Here is a 19,091-nt window from a genome sequence, read left to right on the forward strand (position 1 = left end):
GTAATATTCCATTGTGTATATGTACCACAGCTTTCTTATCCATTCATCTGCTAATGGACATCTAGGTTGCTTCCATGTCTTGGCTATTATAAACAGTGCTGTGATGAATATTGGGGTACACGTGTCTCTTTCAATTCTGGTTTCCTTGGTGTGTATGCCCAGCAGTGGGATTGCTGGGTCATATGGCAATTTACTTGTAGTTTTTTAAGGAATCTCCACACCGTTCTCCATAGTGGCTGTACTAGTTTGGATTCCCACCAACAGTGTAAGAGGGTTTCCTTTTCTCCACATCCTCTCCAGCATTTATTGCTTGTAGACTTTTGGATAGCAGCCATTCTAACTGGCATGAAATGGCACCTCATTGTGGTTTTGATTTGCATTTCTCTGTTAATGAGTGATGTTGAGCATCTTTTCATGTGTTCCAACATGACATTGTAAAGCAATTATCCTCCAATTTAAAAAAATACAGATGTGAGCCTCTCACAATAGTTTCTGTTTTGACACTATCTTCTATTTATCAGTAGCCTGCATTTAAATCTAATCATGTAACCTACTTCATAAAGGTAGAAATCTGCTTTGTTAATTCTTAACTTTGACTCACGTTAGAATTACACACTGAGCTTGAGAAGCATTGACGACTGGGTTTCACTCCTGAAGATTGGGATTTAGTTGATGTAGTTGTAGGTTATTGTTGTTGTTAAGTCATGTCTGACTCTTTTGGGACTCCATGGACTGTTGCCCACCAGGCTCCTCTGTCCATGGGATTTCCCAGGCAAGAATAACTGGAGTGGGTTGCCACCTCCTTCTCTATCTAGATCTTCCCCAACCCAGGGTTGAACCCGAACCTCCTATATTGGCAGGCGGATTCTTTACTGCTGAGCCACCTGGGAAATCCTGTTGTAGGTAAGGTCTGAGTATTTGCAAATATCTTCCAGATGATTCTAATATGTAGCCAAAGTTGAAAGTTAAATTCAAATTGAAAACCACTATATTTAATGGTGACAACATCTGCTCTCTTCAGACATTCTGTACAGCTCCCACAGATGAGTAAGGTAAGAACAGTCAGAAGATCCTAGTTTGATTGAATCATCTTCAAAATATAGCTAATAAATATAGGAAGATTAATGGGCCTGGAGGAGAAAAATAGATTACAAGTAAGGAGATGGGGAAGGCAAGAATAAACCCAGTGCCATGGGGTTGCAGTCAGAGATACTGTTGCAAATTCATTACTTCTTAATATAATTGAATCGATATATCCATAGACATAGAGTTGTGATATCTCTATAAAATTAGGATCCTGAAAGGCTTAGGACAGGCTGAGGAACTGACAGGAGACTAAAGAGACATGACAACTACATTCAACACATGATCCTGGATTTGATTCTTGGGTCATGATTGGGACATCAATAAATCAGATGGATGCTATTTCTTGATGTTGCTGGTCATCTTAGAGTTATGTGAGAGAGTGGTCTTGTACTTAGAAAATACATCCTGAAAGATTAAGGGGTGATGAGCAACTAGGTCCACACACTCTCCCATGGTTCTGCTAGGGTGCAGGAGGGCTCCCCAAGTAAGCCACAATGGCATAGTGATTAGTTTGAATTAAAGTTACTTAAAACACAACCAGCAAGAGTGACACTCTGACCTTCATTTTTGTCCCCCAGAAAGCAGAAAATAAATCTCTCATGAGAAAGGTGTACCACTTGCATCCAAGGGTAAGACACCCTTTCCACCAGAGAGAGGGAATTCGGGTCAAGAAACTTGTATAAACCTTATTACTTCTTGAATTTACTACCAGGGACAAACTGCTTAGATTCCTCACTAATTGAGCACACAAGACCCAAGTTTCTCTGTTCTGTCAATTCATCTCTATTGTTTCTTTCTCTAAAAGGTATAAAAGTTGCCTGCTTCGACTGTTTTTATAGCTTAAGTTACAAAGGTAATATTATATTAATATTATATACAATTTGTTGAAAAACCAAGCAGAGAAAATCCTATGGATCATCTGTAAAGTAATACAATTATTTCCAAAGCAGACTTAAAAGTTGCCAAAATTAAATTTAGCATTTGCCACTAATTTAAGACAAATACTGTAATTTATAAAAAAAATTTTGAAAAAGTAAAAAAGTTTGCTTTGGCCACTATTTAGGTTCTCATTTTCATGGGACCTCTGTGCACATGAATTAACATTTGTATTTTCTGTTAATCTGTTTTGTGTCACTTTCATTATTAGTCCAGCCAGAAGAATTCAGGAGGGGTGGCGGGGAAATTTCCCCTCCTTGACAGCTCAAAAACATTTATGGGAGTTCTATGTACTTTTTCAGCTACTTTCATATAAATTGGATTTTTTCCCAAAATAAACAGCTTTCAAAAGCAATCAGATGTCACTTCTCTGTTTGAACTCTTCTCACAGAACCTACGTCCCACACAGACTTGCATGTGAATGTTCAGAGTCACTTTATTCACAATGGTCCCAAACCAGAAAGAACTCAAAATGCCCATCCACTTGCAGAACAAACTGCTGACCCACGCAATAGAGATACACCTCAAAAGCATTCTAGGGGACTCCCTTGGAGATGCAGTAGATGGGAATCCACCTGCTAATTCGGGGGTGCAGGTTTGATCCCTGGTCTGGGAGGATTCCACATGCAGAGGAGCATCTAAGCCCATGTGCCTAGAGCCTGTACTCCACAGCAAGAGAAGCCACCACAGTGGAAGTCTGATGAAGCGGAGCCCCTGCTTGCCACAGCCAGAGAAAGCCTGTGTGGCAACAAAGATCCAGCACAACTAAAAATAAAAATAGCAATAATGACAACAACAAAAAAGTATTCTACAAACTTCCCTGGTGGTTCAGGGGTTAAGACTTCACACTTCCACTGCAGGCGGTGGGGTTCAATCCTTGGTAAGGCAACTAGGATCCCACATGCTGCCCAATGAGGCCAAAAAATTAAATAGGAGCATTCTAGACAGGGCACAGTTGCAGTGATAGAAAGCAGATGGGTGGTTGCCTAGGGTTGGCATGGGGACACTGCAAAGGAACACAAGAGAGCCCTTTCTCTGAGGCGTGACGGAATGCTCTGTATCTTATGACCTTAGCACAGCTGTATAAACTGCCAAAACTCACCAAATACTAAAACGGGTGAATGCTATCACTGTAAGAAACTCAGTTTACAAAATCCTCCAATAGTTCCCCATTTCGGAGTGTAAGCATGCCCTTAAAGTGGCCTACACAATCCCCTTTGCCATCCACCCTCTCCCTCCCTCCGACACCAACCACTGTGGCCAACTTCCCCTTCAACAGCCACTCAGAGCAGGGCCAGTCTGTGCTCTGAGACTAAGTACAGTCACCAAGAGCAAGCAGTGAGAAAGCGTACTAGCCACTGGGACTGCTGTGAACATACAAGAGCAGTCTTTTTTCTAATGGCTCAGTTAATATATTTTATGGACGTACATGAACTTGACAACTAAAAAGTTATTCGTAACAGTCAGACTCTGCAAGTGGTGAAGTTTAAGGAATAAAAAGTATTTTGCTTTTTCCTTACATATACATGTGGTAAAAATCTACATAAGCCTAAAAACGGTCTTTTTTTAACTTTACAATATTGTATTGGTTTTCCCATATATCCACATGAATCCGCCACAGGTATACCTGTGTTCCCCATCCTGAACCCTCCTCCCTCCTCCCTCCCCATACCATCCCTCTGGGTGGTCCCAGTGCATCAGCCCCAAGCATCCAGAATCCTGCATCAAACCTGGACTGGCAACTCGTTTCATATATATTATACGTTTCAATGCCATTCTCCCAAATCATCTCACCCTCTCCCTCTCCCCGAGTCCAAAAGACTGTTCTATACATCGGTGTCTCTTTTGCTGTCTCATATACAGGGTTATTGTTACCATCTTTCTAAATGCCATATATATGCGTTAGTATATTGTATTGGTGTTTTTCTTTCTGGCTTACTTCACTCTGTATAATAGGCTCCAATTTTAACATAAATATATTTCACAAATACATAAAAAAAACTAAGTGATAAGGAAAAGTCTTGTTTCAGAAAATATTAAAACAGGAACACAAAAAGTGATCGATAATGTCACTTTACCATGCGCTATACATAAAAAAGTGTCTACTTCTAAAAGACACCCATGGTTTTGCTAGCAGGGGATTAAACTGATAGCCTTAAGCAGAAATCAAACACTATAGAAAATGAACTTTGGAAATACCCAAGTATTGGTGTTTAAGCAGCACAATGAGGCAGCAAGATTAGGATTGGCAACCATTGGGTTAGACTGCTAGTCTTCAAAAAGATTAAACATCTTTCCTTTGGAGGTCATTCAATCAAGAGGTATTAACTGAGCAGGTATTCCTTAGGAAACACCCTATCTCAAGAGGGTAAGAGTATAAGATGTGAAGTCTGAAGACAATATTCCCTTTTTCTGTTTTCCCAGAAAACATTTAATATAGTTACTCTTAAATGGTCTTTATTCAAGTAAAAAATGAATGAAAAGATTTGTGAAATGCCTACTACTGGCTCGTTTATTTGACTCTGAAGATGAAATTCAGATCCTGCCCAGGTCTCGTTTTCTTCTAATATGCAGGATGATCATCATTACTATTAGTACAAGTAAAAGTATTAGTATTAGTACAAGTATTAGTAAAAAAGGGACTTCCCTAGTGGTGCAGAGGCTAAGACTCTGTGCTCCCGAAGCAGCAGGGCCCAGATTCGATTCATTCTCAGGGAACTAGATCCTACATGCCACAACAAAAGATCCCACATGCTGCAACTAAGACTCAGTGCAGCCAAATAAATAAATACATGAATGAATAACACACAAAAATGAGCTCCAGGATGGCAGTTCATATGCATAAAAAAAAACACAGAAAATCTAAACAAGTGCTTGATCTAATTCTTTTATTAAAGTGTCTCTACCATTAGCTGTTCCGAGATAACACTAGAAAAGCATCCCATTACAGTTTATACCTTAAGATGTGTCCTAGACTAGCACCGGCATTTGATGATAGGGCAGTGGGTCAATAAATGAAATACTAGGTAAGGGATACAAATAAAAATTTTATTGTACAAAATTAAGGCCTTCACAGTTCACTAAGGCTAAACAGAGACTAGGTAATCTTTTAAATCCTTTACAAAAAGCTCACATACACTTCCGCTTTCCCAACTATTAAAATGAACTGACCAAATGTTATAAAAACGAAAGCTATAAATAACACTGAGTCCTTTAAAGACAGCTATCCCAAATGTTATTTTTTGGCATAGGTGATCTTCATGGCATGGGACGGTGTGATCTTAAATCCCTGCAGAGCATCCCTGGCAGCTCCAGCCTGTCCATCATTTTCAAATTCAACAAAAGCGATGTCATGCCTCCCAGGTACCAAACGTACTTCCTTGAAACCAGGGAACCTATAACGAATGAAAACAATGCTTATATATGTAAACAATTTATATATACGCAAATACAGAAATGAAATCAAATACAAAGTGTCTATTCTGTATTTAAATTTGTTAAGCAACATCATGATATACGTCCAGGAAAATGATCACATCCCACCAAGAATCCTGAGTGGGATGAAAGAGCCTGAAATATAATTAATACCATGAAAAGAACTGCAGGAATCATGTAAGCTAATTCTATTCCTGTCACTTCATCAAAGCTTTGTCTCCTATTTTACTTATCAACTAGAATTAATAATTCAAACATTAGAGGTAATTTAGCTTCTTATTTGCTTACTCTGCATACTGGTTTCGATTCATGATTAATCCAGGAGCAAATCAATGAAGCCGTAGGAATTACTGTGTGATATACAAATGGATTCAACCCAGGGAAGTGCTATCTGTCCTGTCAGGAGGCTCTCAGAACACAGACTTGTTTATGAAATACTTACTGGTTAAACAGCATGGATAGCATCATCTCATTAGTCTCTTCTGGTAAATTATTAAGGAATAAAATATAGTTTGGAGGGTAATCAGGGACCTATTAAAAAGAAAAGGCCAAGTTAACTTATAAGTATTAAAAGTATAATAAGCCACTTTGGCTCTTACATTTAAATCTAAACTTCAGAGAATTACATTCCACAGTTTAAGGCTTATGAAATCTTACCACATCAAGCACTAAAGGTGAAAAACAGTGACCCCAGAGAAGTAAACAAAACCTAACAGTAATTAAGATTGACATTCAAATCACTTAGGAAATATTTGGAAGATTATACATCTTATCAACAGTTTTTAAGTATTAAGTATTTAATTAACAGTATTTAAAATAATATTTAAGTTTTCAGCATCTGGAGGCAGCTGGAATAGAAGGCTTTTGTCATCTGGATTACACCCCTGGTCCTAACAAACCAGAGATGGCGTGGGTGTCGCCCGCCCTCAGCTGCTTAACCCTCAGACACTCAATCCTACTGCATACTACCTCCCAGCGTGGGAGACAATTTGGAAAAAAAAAAAAGATTTCCGCTTAGTGCTACCACTACGGAGCCCTGCTCTGCAACAAGAGAAGCCACTGCAATGAGAAGCCCACACACTGCAGCTAGAGAAGAGCCCCCACGCACCACAACTAGAGAAAGTTTGTGCATAGCGACAAGACCCAACGTAGCCAAAAATAAATAAATTAAAAAAGAAAAAGATCCCATGTAGAACCTATATTTGGCAATTTTTAATGTTTTTCCCAAGTAAATGAGAGAAAATTTCATGGGAGAAAAAAAATGAAATGTAAAGAACTTAGGGCTTAGAGAATTATGTGCTGGACTATAGTTGCTGAAAGACTTCAAAGTAGTAGATAACGCAAGAAAATGCAAGTAACTTAAAATCAGAGGAGGAAACCTCAGTGGTGCAAGGAATTCCCTGGATGTAAGGATGAGTTTCCTGATAAATCTATATTGTGCTAAGTTGCTTCAGCTGTGTTTGACTCTTTGCAACCACATGGACTATAGCCACCAGGGTCCTCGGCCCATGCAATTCTCCAGGCAACAATACTGGAGCAGTTGGCCATTTCCTCCTCCAGGGGATCTTTCCAATCCTGGGATTGAACCCATGTCTCCTGCTGCTCCTGCACTGCAGGCGAATTCTGTACCGTGGAGTCACAGGGTAAAGATCTGTATCAGGAGACTTAAATATATATGTACCGAGGAAATAAGAACAAAGGTAACTATAGAACAACTTTGTTCTTTGAGAAAAGACGGGTTAGTGCTTTAGCCAATGGGAATGGATTCCAAGCAACAAGCCTGAAAAGCTTGGGGCTATATCATGTGAAGAAAACAAGCATTCTGCTTCTTATCTTTATAGAACTTAGAATATATTGTTTAATCCTGTCATTGATCATTGTGGGAAGCAAGGAATAAAGTCAGGTTTTGTTTTCTTCTTCTTAAAGAAAAATAAAATGTTTTGAAGAAGGAGGTTCCACATTGTTGTGGCTTATACATGGAATCATTTTCAGTTTTTGGAGACATGAGGATTGTTGTACATTACTGCTATTGTTTTGTAATTTTATTTTAAAGTAAGTATCACATGAGAAAAAATATTACCTGAGGATTTGGTGTTGCATTTCCTTGGGTATTAGCTGAATTTGGTGTTCCCTAAATGAAAGACAGTGAGAAACAGTTAAAACTTCCAATCCCTCTAAAAAAGTAGCAAGTGTTTAAAATTACTGCACTAAAAATAAGATTAACATAGATTTTTTTATTCCATTTTATTTTGAGAATTTACATCTTAAAACTCTGACTCAAACATTTATGTATTTATATCTTGTCAAATATTTTTGAAAGGTCTATATCATAAAACTCAACCTTTAAGTTTCAAAATTATGGAGAAATATATAGGAGAAAAATCAAGGATCAGCCTTTCTCACTTTTTTTTTTTTTAAACAACTAGAAAAAACCCAAGCATTATACTTATTAAAACTGATTTCTAATTACTTTCAATCTGAAAGTAACTAGTTTTTGGATAATTTCACCTTTATCTGGAATTTTTAAATTAGATTTTTGAATTTATAAACTGTTCAAAGAAGGCTGATTTCAGTGGAATACTAAATAAAGATAAAATCTATAGTATTATTTATACACAGAACTTGAAAAATAAGCCAATAGATATTAACATATTTTGGATAATGATGGAGTTAAACATCATGCGAATTCAAATAAAACTGCCTGATATACAACGAAATATGAACTTTGCCCATCTTACCTGACCAGGCTTTTTGTTCACAGTTGTTGCAGTCTGTTCCACAGTTTTGGCTTTTTTCTTTTCTTTTTTCTTTTCTTTGTCAGCAAAAGTGCCACGCATTTTAGATATTATATCAGAATCTGTTTTGGCATACTGGATTCGCTGTTTTAATTATTTTTAAAAAAGTTACTTTTCATTATGCTGAAGGCTATTTACACTTGTCATTAATATTTCAAATTTCATTACACAAATATAATTTTCCTGAAGGAAATCTGTCAAGTATGCTGAGTGCCAAAAGAAAATAAATTGTGGCCCTGATTTGCAACTGAGACAAAGTTAGATTCAACTGTGTTTATTAGAAGAACAATAGATTTTCATATGGGAGAAACAGGACTTTGAAAAATCTGCACCACTGATCCTCTCTATTAAAAGACAGAGAGGAGTGTACTGGAAAGCCGTCTATGCCTTACAGGGACACTCGACAGGTCAAGATGTGCATGGAGTTTGTTACTTCTCAAGTTAAAGTTCTGAAGACTGAGAATGACTTTCCTTTGAATCTGGAATATTACTTTTAAACAAAATAACAAATAGTGGCATCAACTTAAATTTAAAAAGCTTTGAAAGGAAATAAGATGGCATCACAGCTGTGCAACCAGGCCACTTGCATGAATAATACGCCACAGGCAGTGTAGAACTTTTCTTTCCTGGGGTCCAGAAAGCTGAAACCACCTCTCTGATCATACCGAGACACCAGTTCTGCAGTTCCTCTCTATAGTTGTCTTCTATGGCAAGAATTTGACCTCAGTATGAAGAGAAAAAGTGACATTTTACAATACGCAGGTTTGCTAATGTACAGCTCAGGGAACTCTACTCAGTACTCTGTGACCTAAAATGGGAGGGAAATCCAAAAAAGAGGGGATGTGTGTATACGTAGGGCTGACTCACTTTGCTGTATAGTAGAAACTAACACAACACTGCAAAGCAACTATACTCCAATAGAAACTAATTTTAAAAAATAATGAAGGTTTGAAAACAAAGAATTTGTTAAAACCAAGAGCAGCTCTTTCCTTTCTTTTATGTTAACTAGAGATGACTATATGGGGTAAACAAGAGGAGAGCAAGCCTTTCACAACATCTCCATCCCTTCAGTCCCTCAGTTGTCTCCAATTCTTTGCGACTCCATGGACCGCAGCACGCCAGGCCTCCCTGTCCATCACCAACTCCCGGAGTTCACTCAAACTCACATCCATCGAGTCAGTGATGCTATCCAGACATCTCATCCTGTCATCCCCTTCTCCTCCTGCCCCCAATCCCTCCCAGCATCAGAGTCTTTTCCAGTGAGTCAGTTCCTCGCATGAGGTGGCCAAAGTATTAAGAGTTTCAGCTTCAGCATCAGTCCTTCCAATGAACACCCAGGATTGATCTCCTTTAGGATGGACTGGTTGGATCTCCTTGCAGTCCAAGGGACTCTCAAGAGTCTTCTCCAACATCACAGTTCAAAAGCATCAATTCTTTGGCACTTTCTTCACAGTCCAACTCTCACATCCATACATGACCACTGGAAAAACCACAGCCTTGAGTAGATGGACCTTTGTTGACAAAGTAATGTCTCTGCTTTTTATATGCTATCTAGTTAGTCATAACTTTTCTTCCAAGGAGCAAGTGTCTTTTAATTTCATGGCTGCAGTCACCATCTGCAGTGATTTTGCTGCCCAAGAAAATAAAGTCTGTCACTGTTTCCACTGTTTCCCCATCTATTTGCCATGAAGTGATGGCACCAGGTGCCATAATCTTAGCTTTTTCAATGTTGAGTTTTAAGCTAGCTTTTTCGCTCTCCTCTTTCACCTTCATCAAGAGGTTATTTAGTTCTTCTTCACTTTCTGCCATAAGGGTGGTGTCATCTGCATATCTGAGGTTATTGATATTTCTCCTGGCAATCTTGATTGCAGCTTGTGCTTCTTCCAGCCCAGCATTTCTCATGATGTACTCTGCATATAAGTTAAATAAGCAGGGTGACAATATACAGCCTTGACGTACCCCCTTCCCTATTTGGAACCAGTCTGTTTTTCCACGTCTAGTTTTAACTGTTGAGTCCTGACCTGCATACAGATTTCTCAAAAGGCAGGTCAGGAGGTCTGGTATTCCCATCTCTTTAAGACTTGTCCACAGTTTACTGTGATCCACACAAAGGCTTTGGCGTAGTCAATAAAGCAAAAGTAGATGTTTTTCTGGAATTCTCTGGCTTTTTTGATGATCCAAAAGATCATCTGTGTAGTCTTGCCACCTCTTCTTAATATCTTCTGCTTCTGTTAGGTCCATACCATTTCTGTCCTTTATTGTGCCCAACGTTCCCTTGGTATTTATTGCTAATTTTCTTGAAGAGATCTCTAGTCTTTCCCATTCTATTGTTTTCCATTTCTTTGCATTGATCACCGAGGAAGGCTTTCTTATCTCCTTGCTATTCTTTGAAACTCTGCATTCAAATGGGTGCATCTTTCCTTTTTTCCTCTGCCTTTCACAGCTATTTGTGAGGCCTCCTCAACCATTTTGCTTTTTTGCATTTCTTTTTCTTGGGAATGGTCTGGATCCCTGTCTCCTGTACAATGTCATGAACCTCCGTCCACAGTTCTTCAGGCACTCTATCAGATCTAATCCCTTAAATCTATTTCTCACTTCCACTGTAAAATCATAAGGGATTTGATTTAGGTCATACCTGAATGATCTGGTGGTTTTCTGTACTTTCTTCAATTGAAACCTGAATTTGGCAATAAGAAGTTCATGATCTGAGCCACAGTCAGCTCCCGGTCTTGTTTTTGCTGACTGTATAGAGCCTCTCCATCTTTGGCTACAAAGAATATGATCAATCTGATTTCAGTGTTGAACATCTGGTGATGTCCATGTGTAGAGTCTTCTCTTATGTTGTTGGAAGAGGGTGTTTGCTGTGACCAGTGCATTCTCTTGGCAAAACTCTATTAGCCTTTGCCCTGCTTCATTCTGTACTCCAAGGCCAAATTTGCCTGTTACTCCAGGTGTTCCTTGACTTCCTACTTTTGCATTCCAATCCCCTATAATGAAATCTTTTGGGGGTGTTAGTTCTAGAAGGTCTTGTAGGTCTTCACAGAACCATTCAACTTCAGCTTATTCAGCATTAGTGGTCAGGGCATTACAATGGTCATCTGAGTTAAATTCACCCACTCCAGTCCATGTTAGTTTGCTGATTCCTAAAATATTGACGTTCACTCTTGCCATCTCCTGTTTGACCACTTCCAATTTGCCTTAATTCATGGACCTAACATTCCTGGTTCCTATGCAATATTGCTCTTTACAGCATCGGACTTTACTTCCATCACCAGTCATATCCACAACTGGATGCTGTTTTTGCTTTGGCTCTGTCTCTTCCCTCTTTCTGGAGTTAGTTTTCCACTGATCTCCAGTAGTATACTGAGCACCTACCAACCTGGGGAGTTCATCTTTCAGTGTCCTTTTTGCTTTTTCATACTCCATCCCTTAGGCTCCCTCTGATTGCAGGACTACCTCCAAGTGGACTTAACCCTGCCAGCCACTTTGTTTTTCTTGCACATCATCATCTAACCAAAAGGAGCAGATCTGGGCTAACTGTGACTTGGTCCAGGGATTCTCTCCCAACTCCCCTGAGTCCTCATCCTTCTTCCTGACCTGAGAAGATCCTGGGTGATCTTGTACTTGTCCCTATGGCCTGTGAAAATCTCTCATCTCAGCCCTTGCTCTTAGCTGGCGTCTAGAGCAGCAGTTCTCAACTTGAGGGGAATCTGCCCACCAGGACACAGCTGGCACTGCTGACTGGAGACACTGCATTGTCACGCTGAGTGGGCAGAGGCCAGAGACGCTGTTAAACACTCTCCGATGAACCACAAAGCCCAAACAATAAAAAAAAGTTATTCAGTTCAAAATGTCAAAAGTGCCAGTGTTGAAAAACAGTAGACTAAATACTGATGAGGGATAAAAATTCACCCACAGCTTAGAGAAGGCACAAGATTTATATTTATACCAGAGGTTTTATGACAGACACCCTTCGGAAGATGGTTTCACTTTACTGAGGTATTTTTGGAATTAAAGAACCAACTGTACTTGAATCACAGAGAATAATTTTGTTCTGAGTTCCAAGTCATAGACAATTTTGTTCATTTCTGATCTGGTATGTTGGCGTTAAAATAGAAGAGCAACTGAAACCACCTAAGTAAATATAAACAAGATAGCTCAAGGAACATTCTTTCCCTCTTCCAGGATGCTAGAGATCTGGCAGTACCTCCTACTTTCCTGAAGCCAGAGAGGAGACCTAAAATACCTCCAATATGAGATCAGTCTAATGGGCTTGTCCCTTTGATTTTCAGTAACTAGCTGGCAAGGTGAAGCCAGTGCCAAATGCAGCAAACAATTTCCAGCTTTCCTGGACTTCAATCCCAGGCATATGCAAACGTGTCATCCCAACTTAACAAACCGTCCTAAAACCCTTTATGGGAATAAATGGCTTCTTCATACTAACGTAATTTCAGATTTAAACTAAAACCCAGTCTTATGCTACTACCAGCTGAGTTCTCAATTATGCTAATTCGTCATGCTACTGAGAAAGATAAACTGGTTTCAGGTAATGCCAATTTACTGTAAGTTGGGGTAGGTAGGTAGGTACTACCCCTTCTCAGTTTTTCTGGAATATGACTTTCCAAACATACGATGGTGGGAAACAGTCAGGTGGGAAATGATGGGAAAAGGAGAGTCGGATAGAGGATGGGCAGAAAATGTGCGGCAGTTTAACAGAAAAAAAGTGCTCAGTCCTGAATTAAACAGTGCAGTACCAAGGTCCCTGGAGCGCTGACTATGCCAACACTGCCTGCTATCGTGCGTTAGGTCTTCTCAGGACACAGACACACCCTTCCATGTGCGCACGTTCTGTGGCTGCTTCTCCAACTACAAAGGCAGTTTAAGGAGCTGCAAAAGAGATCATCTGGCTCATAAAGCCTAAAATATTTACTATCTGGCCCTTTACAGATCAGATGCCTATCCTAATTGAGGGGGGGGCAAATCACAATATTGGATGTCAGCAGATTAGCTTTCAAGTCCTGACGATGCCACTGGTTACAGTAACATAAGATTTCTGTGCCTGATTTTTAATTTGTAAAAAGAGATCACAGTGGTGATCTGCACTACAGATTATGGGCCAAATCCAGCCCATGGCCCGTTTTTGTACGGCCTATGAATTAAGAACTTTCTTTCTTTTTACAATTTTTAAAGGATTATTTAAAAAACTACATACAAACCCAAGAATGTGCAATACAAACTCTATGTGGTCCACAAAGCTTATATTATCTGGTCCATTATAAAAGGGTTTTTGCTTGCCTGTAAATTTGACCGAAAAATATTCAGTCTGCTTATTCTTTTTTTTTTTTTTAACAGGTGGTGAAATGGAACATGCACAAAAAGCCAGTTAATGGCAGAACAGAATGAGAATATGGGACCCTGAAACTCTCGGCCTTGGCTCTTTCCCCAAAACCCCTTCCCATCGCATTCCAGTTCCAGAAGAAAAGCACTAAAATCCATACCCAATGTAGAATGTACCCATTCAAACACCAAGAGACCTCTGGATTACATACTCTGTCTCCAGCCTGATCCAATCCTCTACTATCTCTGACTTATACCAATGCCTCCTGAGTTCCTTACTTTCCTTCTCACAATTCAACTTTGACCCAACACCTAAATGTGAAATCTCAGGTCACTCCTGAGTTTAAAACTGTCCTTAGATCAGTGCTTTGACTGCATAGCTTCTAAAGTACAGTATTTCACTCTAGTATTTTTTTGAAACTTCAGACTGGATTTCCTCTTTGACTCACCATTTTTGTGTTGTTTTACAAGTTTACAAGCAGAGTTTTCTTTTTAATCTTCTGAGTAATTAATCACAGGATGGTATGATCATTGACCTAGAGCCAGACATCCTGGAATGTGAAGTCAAGTGGGCCTTAGAAAGCATCACTACGAACAAAGCTAGTGGAGGTGATGGAATTCCAGTTGAGCTATTTCAAATCCTGAAAGATGATGCTCTGAAAGTGCTGCACTCAATATGCCAGCAAATTTGGAAAACTCAGCAGTGGCCACAGGATTGGAAAAGGTCCGTTTTCATTCCAATCCCAAAGAAAGGCAATGCCAAAGAATGCTCAAACTACCGCACAATTGCACTCATCTCACACACTAGTAAAGTAATGCTCAAAATTCTTCAAGCCAGGCTTCAGCAATATGTGAACCATGAACTTCCTGATGTTCAAGCTGGTTTTAGAAAAGGCAGAGGAACCAGAGATCAAATTGCCTACATCCGCTGGATCATGGAAAAAGCAAGAGAGTTCCAGAAAAACATCTATTTCTGATTTATTGACTATGCCAAAGCCTTTGACTGTGTGGACCACAATAAACTGTGGAAAATTCTGAAAGAGATGGGAATACCAGATCACCTGATCTGCCTCTTGAGAAATCTGTATGCAGGTCAAGAAGCAACAGTTAGAACTGGACATGGAACAACAGACTGGTTCCAAATAGGAAAATGAGTACGTCAAGGCTGTATATTGTCACCCTGCTTATTTAACTTATATGCAGAGTACATCATGAGAAACGCTGGACTGGAAGAAGCACGAGCTGGAATCAAGATTGCCAGGAGAAATATCAATAACCTCAGATATGCAGATGACACCACCCTTATGGCAGAAAGTGAAGAGGAACTAAAAAGCCTCTTGATGAAAGTGAAATGGAAAGTGAAAAAGTTGGCTTAAAGCTCAACATTCAGAAAACGAAGATCATGGCATCTGGTCCCATCACTTCATGGGAAACAGATGGGGAAACAGTGTCAGACTTTATTTTTGGGGGCTCCAAAATCACTGCAGATGGTGACTGCAGCCATGAAATTAAAAGACGCTTACTCCTTGGAAGGAAAGTTATGTCCAACCCTGATAGCATATTCAAATGCAGAGACATTACTCTGCCAAGAAAGGTTCGTCTAGTCAAGGCTATGGTTTTTCCTGTGGTCATGTATGGATGTGAGAGTTGGACTGTGAAGAAGGCTGAGCGCCGAAGAATTGATGCTTTTGAACTGTGGTGTTGGAGAAGACTCTTGAGAGTGCCTTGGACTGCAAGGAGATCCAACCAGTCCATTCTGAAGGAGATCAGCCCTGGGATTTCTTTGGAAGGAATGATGCTAAAGCTGAAACTCCAGTACTTTGGCCACGTCATATGAAGAGTTGACTCACTGGAAAAGTCCCTGATGCTGGGAGGGATTGGAGGCAGGAGGAGAAGGGGACGACAGAGGATGAGATGGCTGGATGGCATCACTGATTCGATGGACGTGAGTCTGGGTGAACTCCGGGAACTGGTGATGGACAGGGAGGCCTGGTGTGCTGTGATTCATGGGGTCACAAAGAGTCGGACACGACTGAGTGACTGAACTGAACTGAGTAATTAATTTCTAGTTCTTAGTTCTTTTGAGATGACAGTATTGCCTATACTGCCATTGTTCTTAAAATATTCTACATCTCCCTGTATTTTGGTTTTGCCTGTCTGAACTATCATAACTCAAGAAGTGAATATTATAAACTCTACTTCTAATGTGTTTCTATAAAAATAAATACATAAACCCCAACCCACTACACAGAAGGCAGAAAGCAATAGCCACACTGTCAAGGGTATATTTACAAATCTACCATACCATTAACAGTGATTAAAGCCAAAAGAAGATTGATTTACCATTGGTTTGCCATAAAATGGAAATCCTTGTAACTGTCTCAAGGCATTTGTAGATGAGCCCAGTTCCTTAAATATAACAAAGGCTTGTCCCCTCATCTTCATGGTCTTCAAAGCAACGATATCTACCACGTGGCCAAACTGAGAAAACAGGGCGTACAGGGATCTCTTCAATTCTGCACAAAATTAGAGGGGAAACAAGTCATTTGTGGATGCAACTATGACTGAACTTCTTCTTTAAATGAGACTGCACTGAGCACACCCAGCTCATTTATTTATACAAAGTTACATATTTTAATAACATACTATTCCCAACGGCTGTTTAATTTTAAAAGTTTCTGAAACGATTTCATCTGAGTGAAAACAGATTTAACACATCTTCAGCCTCTACTTATTTTTAATCTTTAAAGCCTTAAAGTCTTTACACAATAAGGGATAAACCATTATTTGAGGCAGTGAGAAAGATGACTAGATGAGAACTTTTGAAGCTGTATAATTTTTAAGATGGTAGTAAATAAACACACTAGTTTTTTTAAAAAAAAAAAAAACACTTACCTTCCTTTTTAATTTTGTCATTCATATTGTTGATATAAATTGTATGATTTGGTCTGATATCCATGTTTTGGGTTAAACTGTTCCAGTAGCCTAAAGAGACAATAAATATTCTGTTACTAAATAGGGAGGATTTGTTCACGTCATAGGGTGGCATTAAGGACACAGAACAAAGGTACTGACTTTTCAATTCTTTCAGCCCCAAATGTCAGTCTGAAAACTGAAAATATCAGTTTGGCGGTAGTCTTTAAAACCACTCCAAAACTTGCTAGCCCTCCTTTTTAAAGAACAGAACAGTTCTCAGGCCGAAAACTTGGTGGCGCACCATATCTAGTCAATTTTTAATAATATTCCTTTATTCCATACTTTTATTTTTATAACCTATTTCTTTTATGACAAGCAAGACTGTTTTTTCCATCTGCCTAATGAAACAACTTTCCTTTTTAAACAATATTTAAAAATTGAATAGATTTAGTGAAAAATGAAAAAACAAGCTAACAAATGCACATTCAGTAAAAATCATAAGATACAGAACATTAATGAAGTTTGCTAAGAATCCTTTCATGAGTACTCTCATAAAGCACTTCCATATTATTCCTTTATTTATATACACCATCACCAACAGTCCTGACTCCAAAGTCAAATGGAACCGACTTGAAACGCTGGTATAGTACCGCATGATGGTTAAAAACTCAGATGCTAGTGCCAATGGATCTGAATTCAAATCTTTCTATGCTTCTTACTAGCTGCTTGACTGATGGCAAGTTCCTTAATTTCACAGGTTCATATCTGTAAAATGGGGATGGTAATTTGCCCAATAGAGCTCAGAAGACTAAATGAGATAAAATTCTTTGCAGCTTTTAGAATGAGCAGGAAGCACTTACAACAGCTGTCACTGCTGTCTATCACAGAAGAAAGCAGGGATTCCCAGGTGGCTCAGTGGTAAAGCATCGGCCTGTCAACGCAGGAGACGAAGATCCCCTGAAGAACGAAATGGGAACCCACTCCAGTATTCCTGCCTGGGAAATACCACGGATAGAGGAGCCTGGCGGAATATAGTCCATGGGGTCGCAAAGAGTGGAACATGATTTAGCGACGAAACAAGAAGTTAATGCAAGTTCTTGCCCACGGTTACACAGGTGATACGCAGGAGGCCTGAAAATTCAACCCTTGTTTTCTGTCTCCTGCACTTTTATTTCACACCCACCACACTATTTCATTTTTCCCACTGTTTTAGTCGCGAATTGGGACCTTGCTTTATTGCCTTGGTAACCCACATATTGCTTCATTTCACGAACATTTACACTCATAGTACGTGCACAGCATAGGATGTCTGACAAGCGAAACACCTAAAGACGAGGACTGTCCTTGTGCGGGTTAATAGGTGAAAGGTAACGCTTCTCAAAGGTTTGAGACCCCTAAACTGAAACCTGGTGGACTTGAGACTCGAAGACGATGAAGAGAAGGAAGTGACAAGGATCAAACTGAGCAGGGGCGCCGGGAGTCGCCTTCCGGATTCAAAAGGGGCCTCTGGGAGGCCCCTGAGAACGCACGGCGCGCTGTAAACGCCTCGCATCCGCGAAAGTTATCCATTAACTTCACACGCGCGAGGGTGCCGCCTCTCCAGACACAGCAACATCCGCCCACGAGCTCCGCCCGAAGCCCCAGGAAGCGGCCACGCCATGCCCGGCCCCGAACTGTCCTGCCTAAGACAAGCTCTGAAGTCCAGGGGCCTCGCCAGACCCGAGCGTCAGTTTCCAGGCCTTCCTCGGCGACCCACCACGAACCCTCGGATGCATACATTCCGGCCCCAGCGCTGCGGCCCGGTTATTCTCGGCTCCCGCCAGGGGAAGGTTTGACTAAAAAGCAACCCGCAGCCAAAAGAGAGGAGAGAGCGAAGAAAAAAACCCCACCAACTCACCGAACAGGTCCACCACGTCCCGTAACAATCACGTCAGAAGCCGGAAGCGGAACCAGCCACCGGAAATTACGACACCAAGCGCCTCAATAGAAAGCCGATCAGTCAAGAAGCCGAGCCCAGAGTGGATCGATGCCCGCCGGTCTAGACCACAGTAAGTAATCGCTCTGAGCATGCGCACACCTGGTGGACGGGGAGAAAGATGTCAAGGGGAAACGGGGTAAAGGGAAAGAGGCTTGGGGGAATTCTGTGGGTTTAACTCGAATTCTAGGGGAGCGCAGTAAGAGTATAAGGACAGACGGTGATCAGTTCCGTAACCATGAGTTAGCGCTGTTCAACACAGAACATCCTGATAAACACATCTGTGGGCTTCCCTAGTGGTTCAGACGGTAAAGAATCAGCCTGCAATGCGGGAGACCTGGGTTCGATCCCTGGGTTGGGAAGATTCCCTGGAGGAGAGGGCATGGCAACCAACCCCTGTATTCTTGCCTGTGAAATCCCGTGGACAGAGGAGCGTGGTGGCCTGCACTCCATGGGGGCGGTACAGTTGGACACGAGTGGACACGACAAACACATCTGTAAGTTGAAAGCATCTGTAAGTTGCATCTGTAAGATGCAAATGAGAACACATGTAATAACACCTAACCTACCCAGCATCACACATTTAATCCAGACCTATCACAAATGTGCTC

At 40.4% G+C, this 19,091-nt stretch overlaps 1 protein-coding gene and 1 long non-coding RNA gene across 3 annotated transcripts in view; one reads left to right on the top strand and one right to left on the bottom strand.

Annotated features, from left to right (window-relative positions):
- Window positions 1–5,049: 5,049 nt before the first annotated feature.
- SNRPB2 (small nuclear ribonucleoprotein polypeptide B2) lies at window positions 5,050–18,513 on the bottom strand. Of its 2 annotated transcripts, XM_006070208.3 has the most exons (8): window positions 18,403–18,513; window positions 17,366–17,462; window positions 16,485–16,574; window positions 15,933–16,105; window positions 8,196–8,336; window positions 7,538–7,588; window positions 5,900–5,988; window positions 5,050–5,417 (listed from the first exon to the last, which is right to left on the bottom strand). In XM_006070208.3, exons 3-8 carry the CDS (start codon window positions 16,546–16,548, stop codon window positions 5,258–5,260), a joined length of 678 nt encoding a protein of 225 aa, XP_006070270.1. In that variant the 5' UTR covers window positions 16,549–16,574; window positions 17,366–17,462; window positions 18,403–18,513; the 3' UTR covers window positions 5,050–5,257. The 2 variants fall into 2 exon arrangements, with proteins under 2 accessions (XP_006070270.1, XP_006070271.1); XM_006070209.3 differs by lacking the exon at window positions 17,366–17,462 and having other exon boundaries at window positions 18,403–18,472.
- LOC112578872 overlaps window positions 18,421–19,091 on the top strand; it is a 123,143-nt gene continuing 122,472 nt past the window's right edge. The window contains exon 1 of the long non-coding RNA XR_003103328.3: window positions 18,421–18,553. This is a non-coding gene — a long non-coding RNA (uncharacterized LOC112578872). The remainder of the gene's footprint in view (window positions 18,554–19,091) is intronic.

Source organism: Bubalus bubalis, chromosome 14, assembly GCF_019923935.1.
Source record: "Bubalus bubalis isolate 160015118507 breed Murrah chromosome 14, NDDB_SH_1, whole genome shotgun sequence".
NCBI lineage: Eukaryota > Metazoa > Chordata > Mammalia > Artiodactyla > Bovidae > Bubalus > Bubalus bubalis.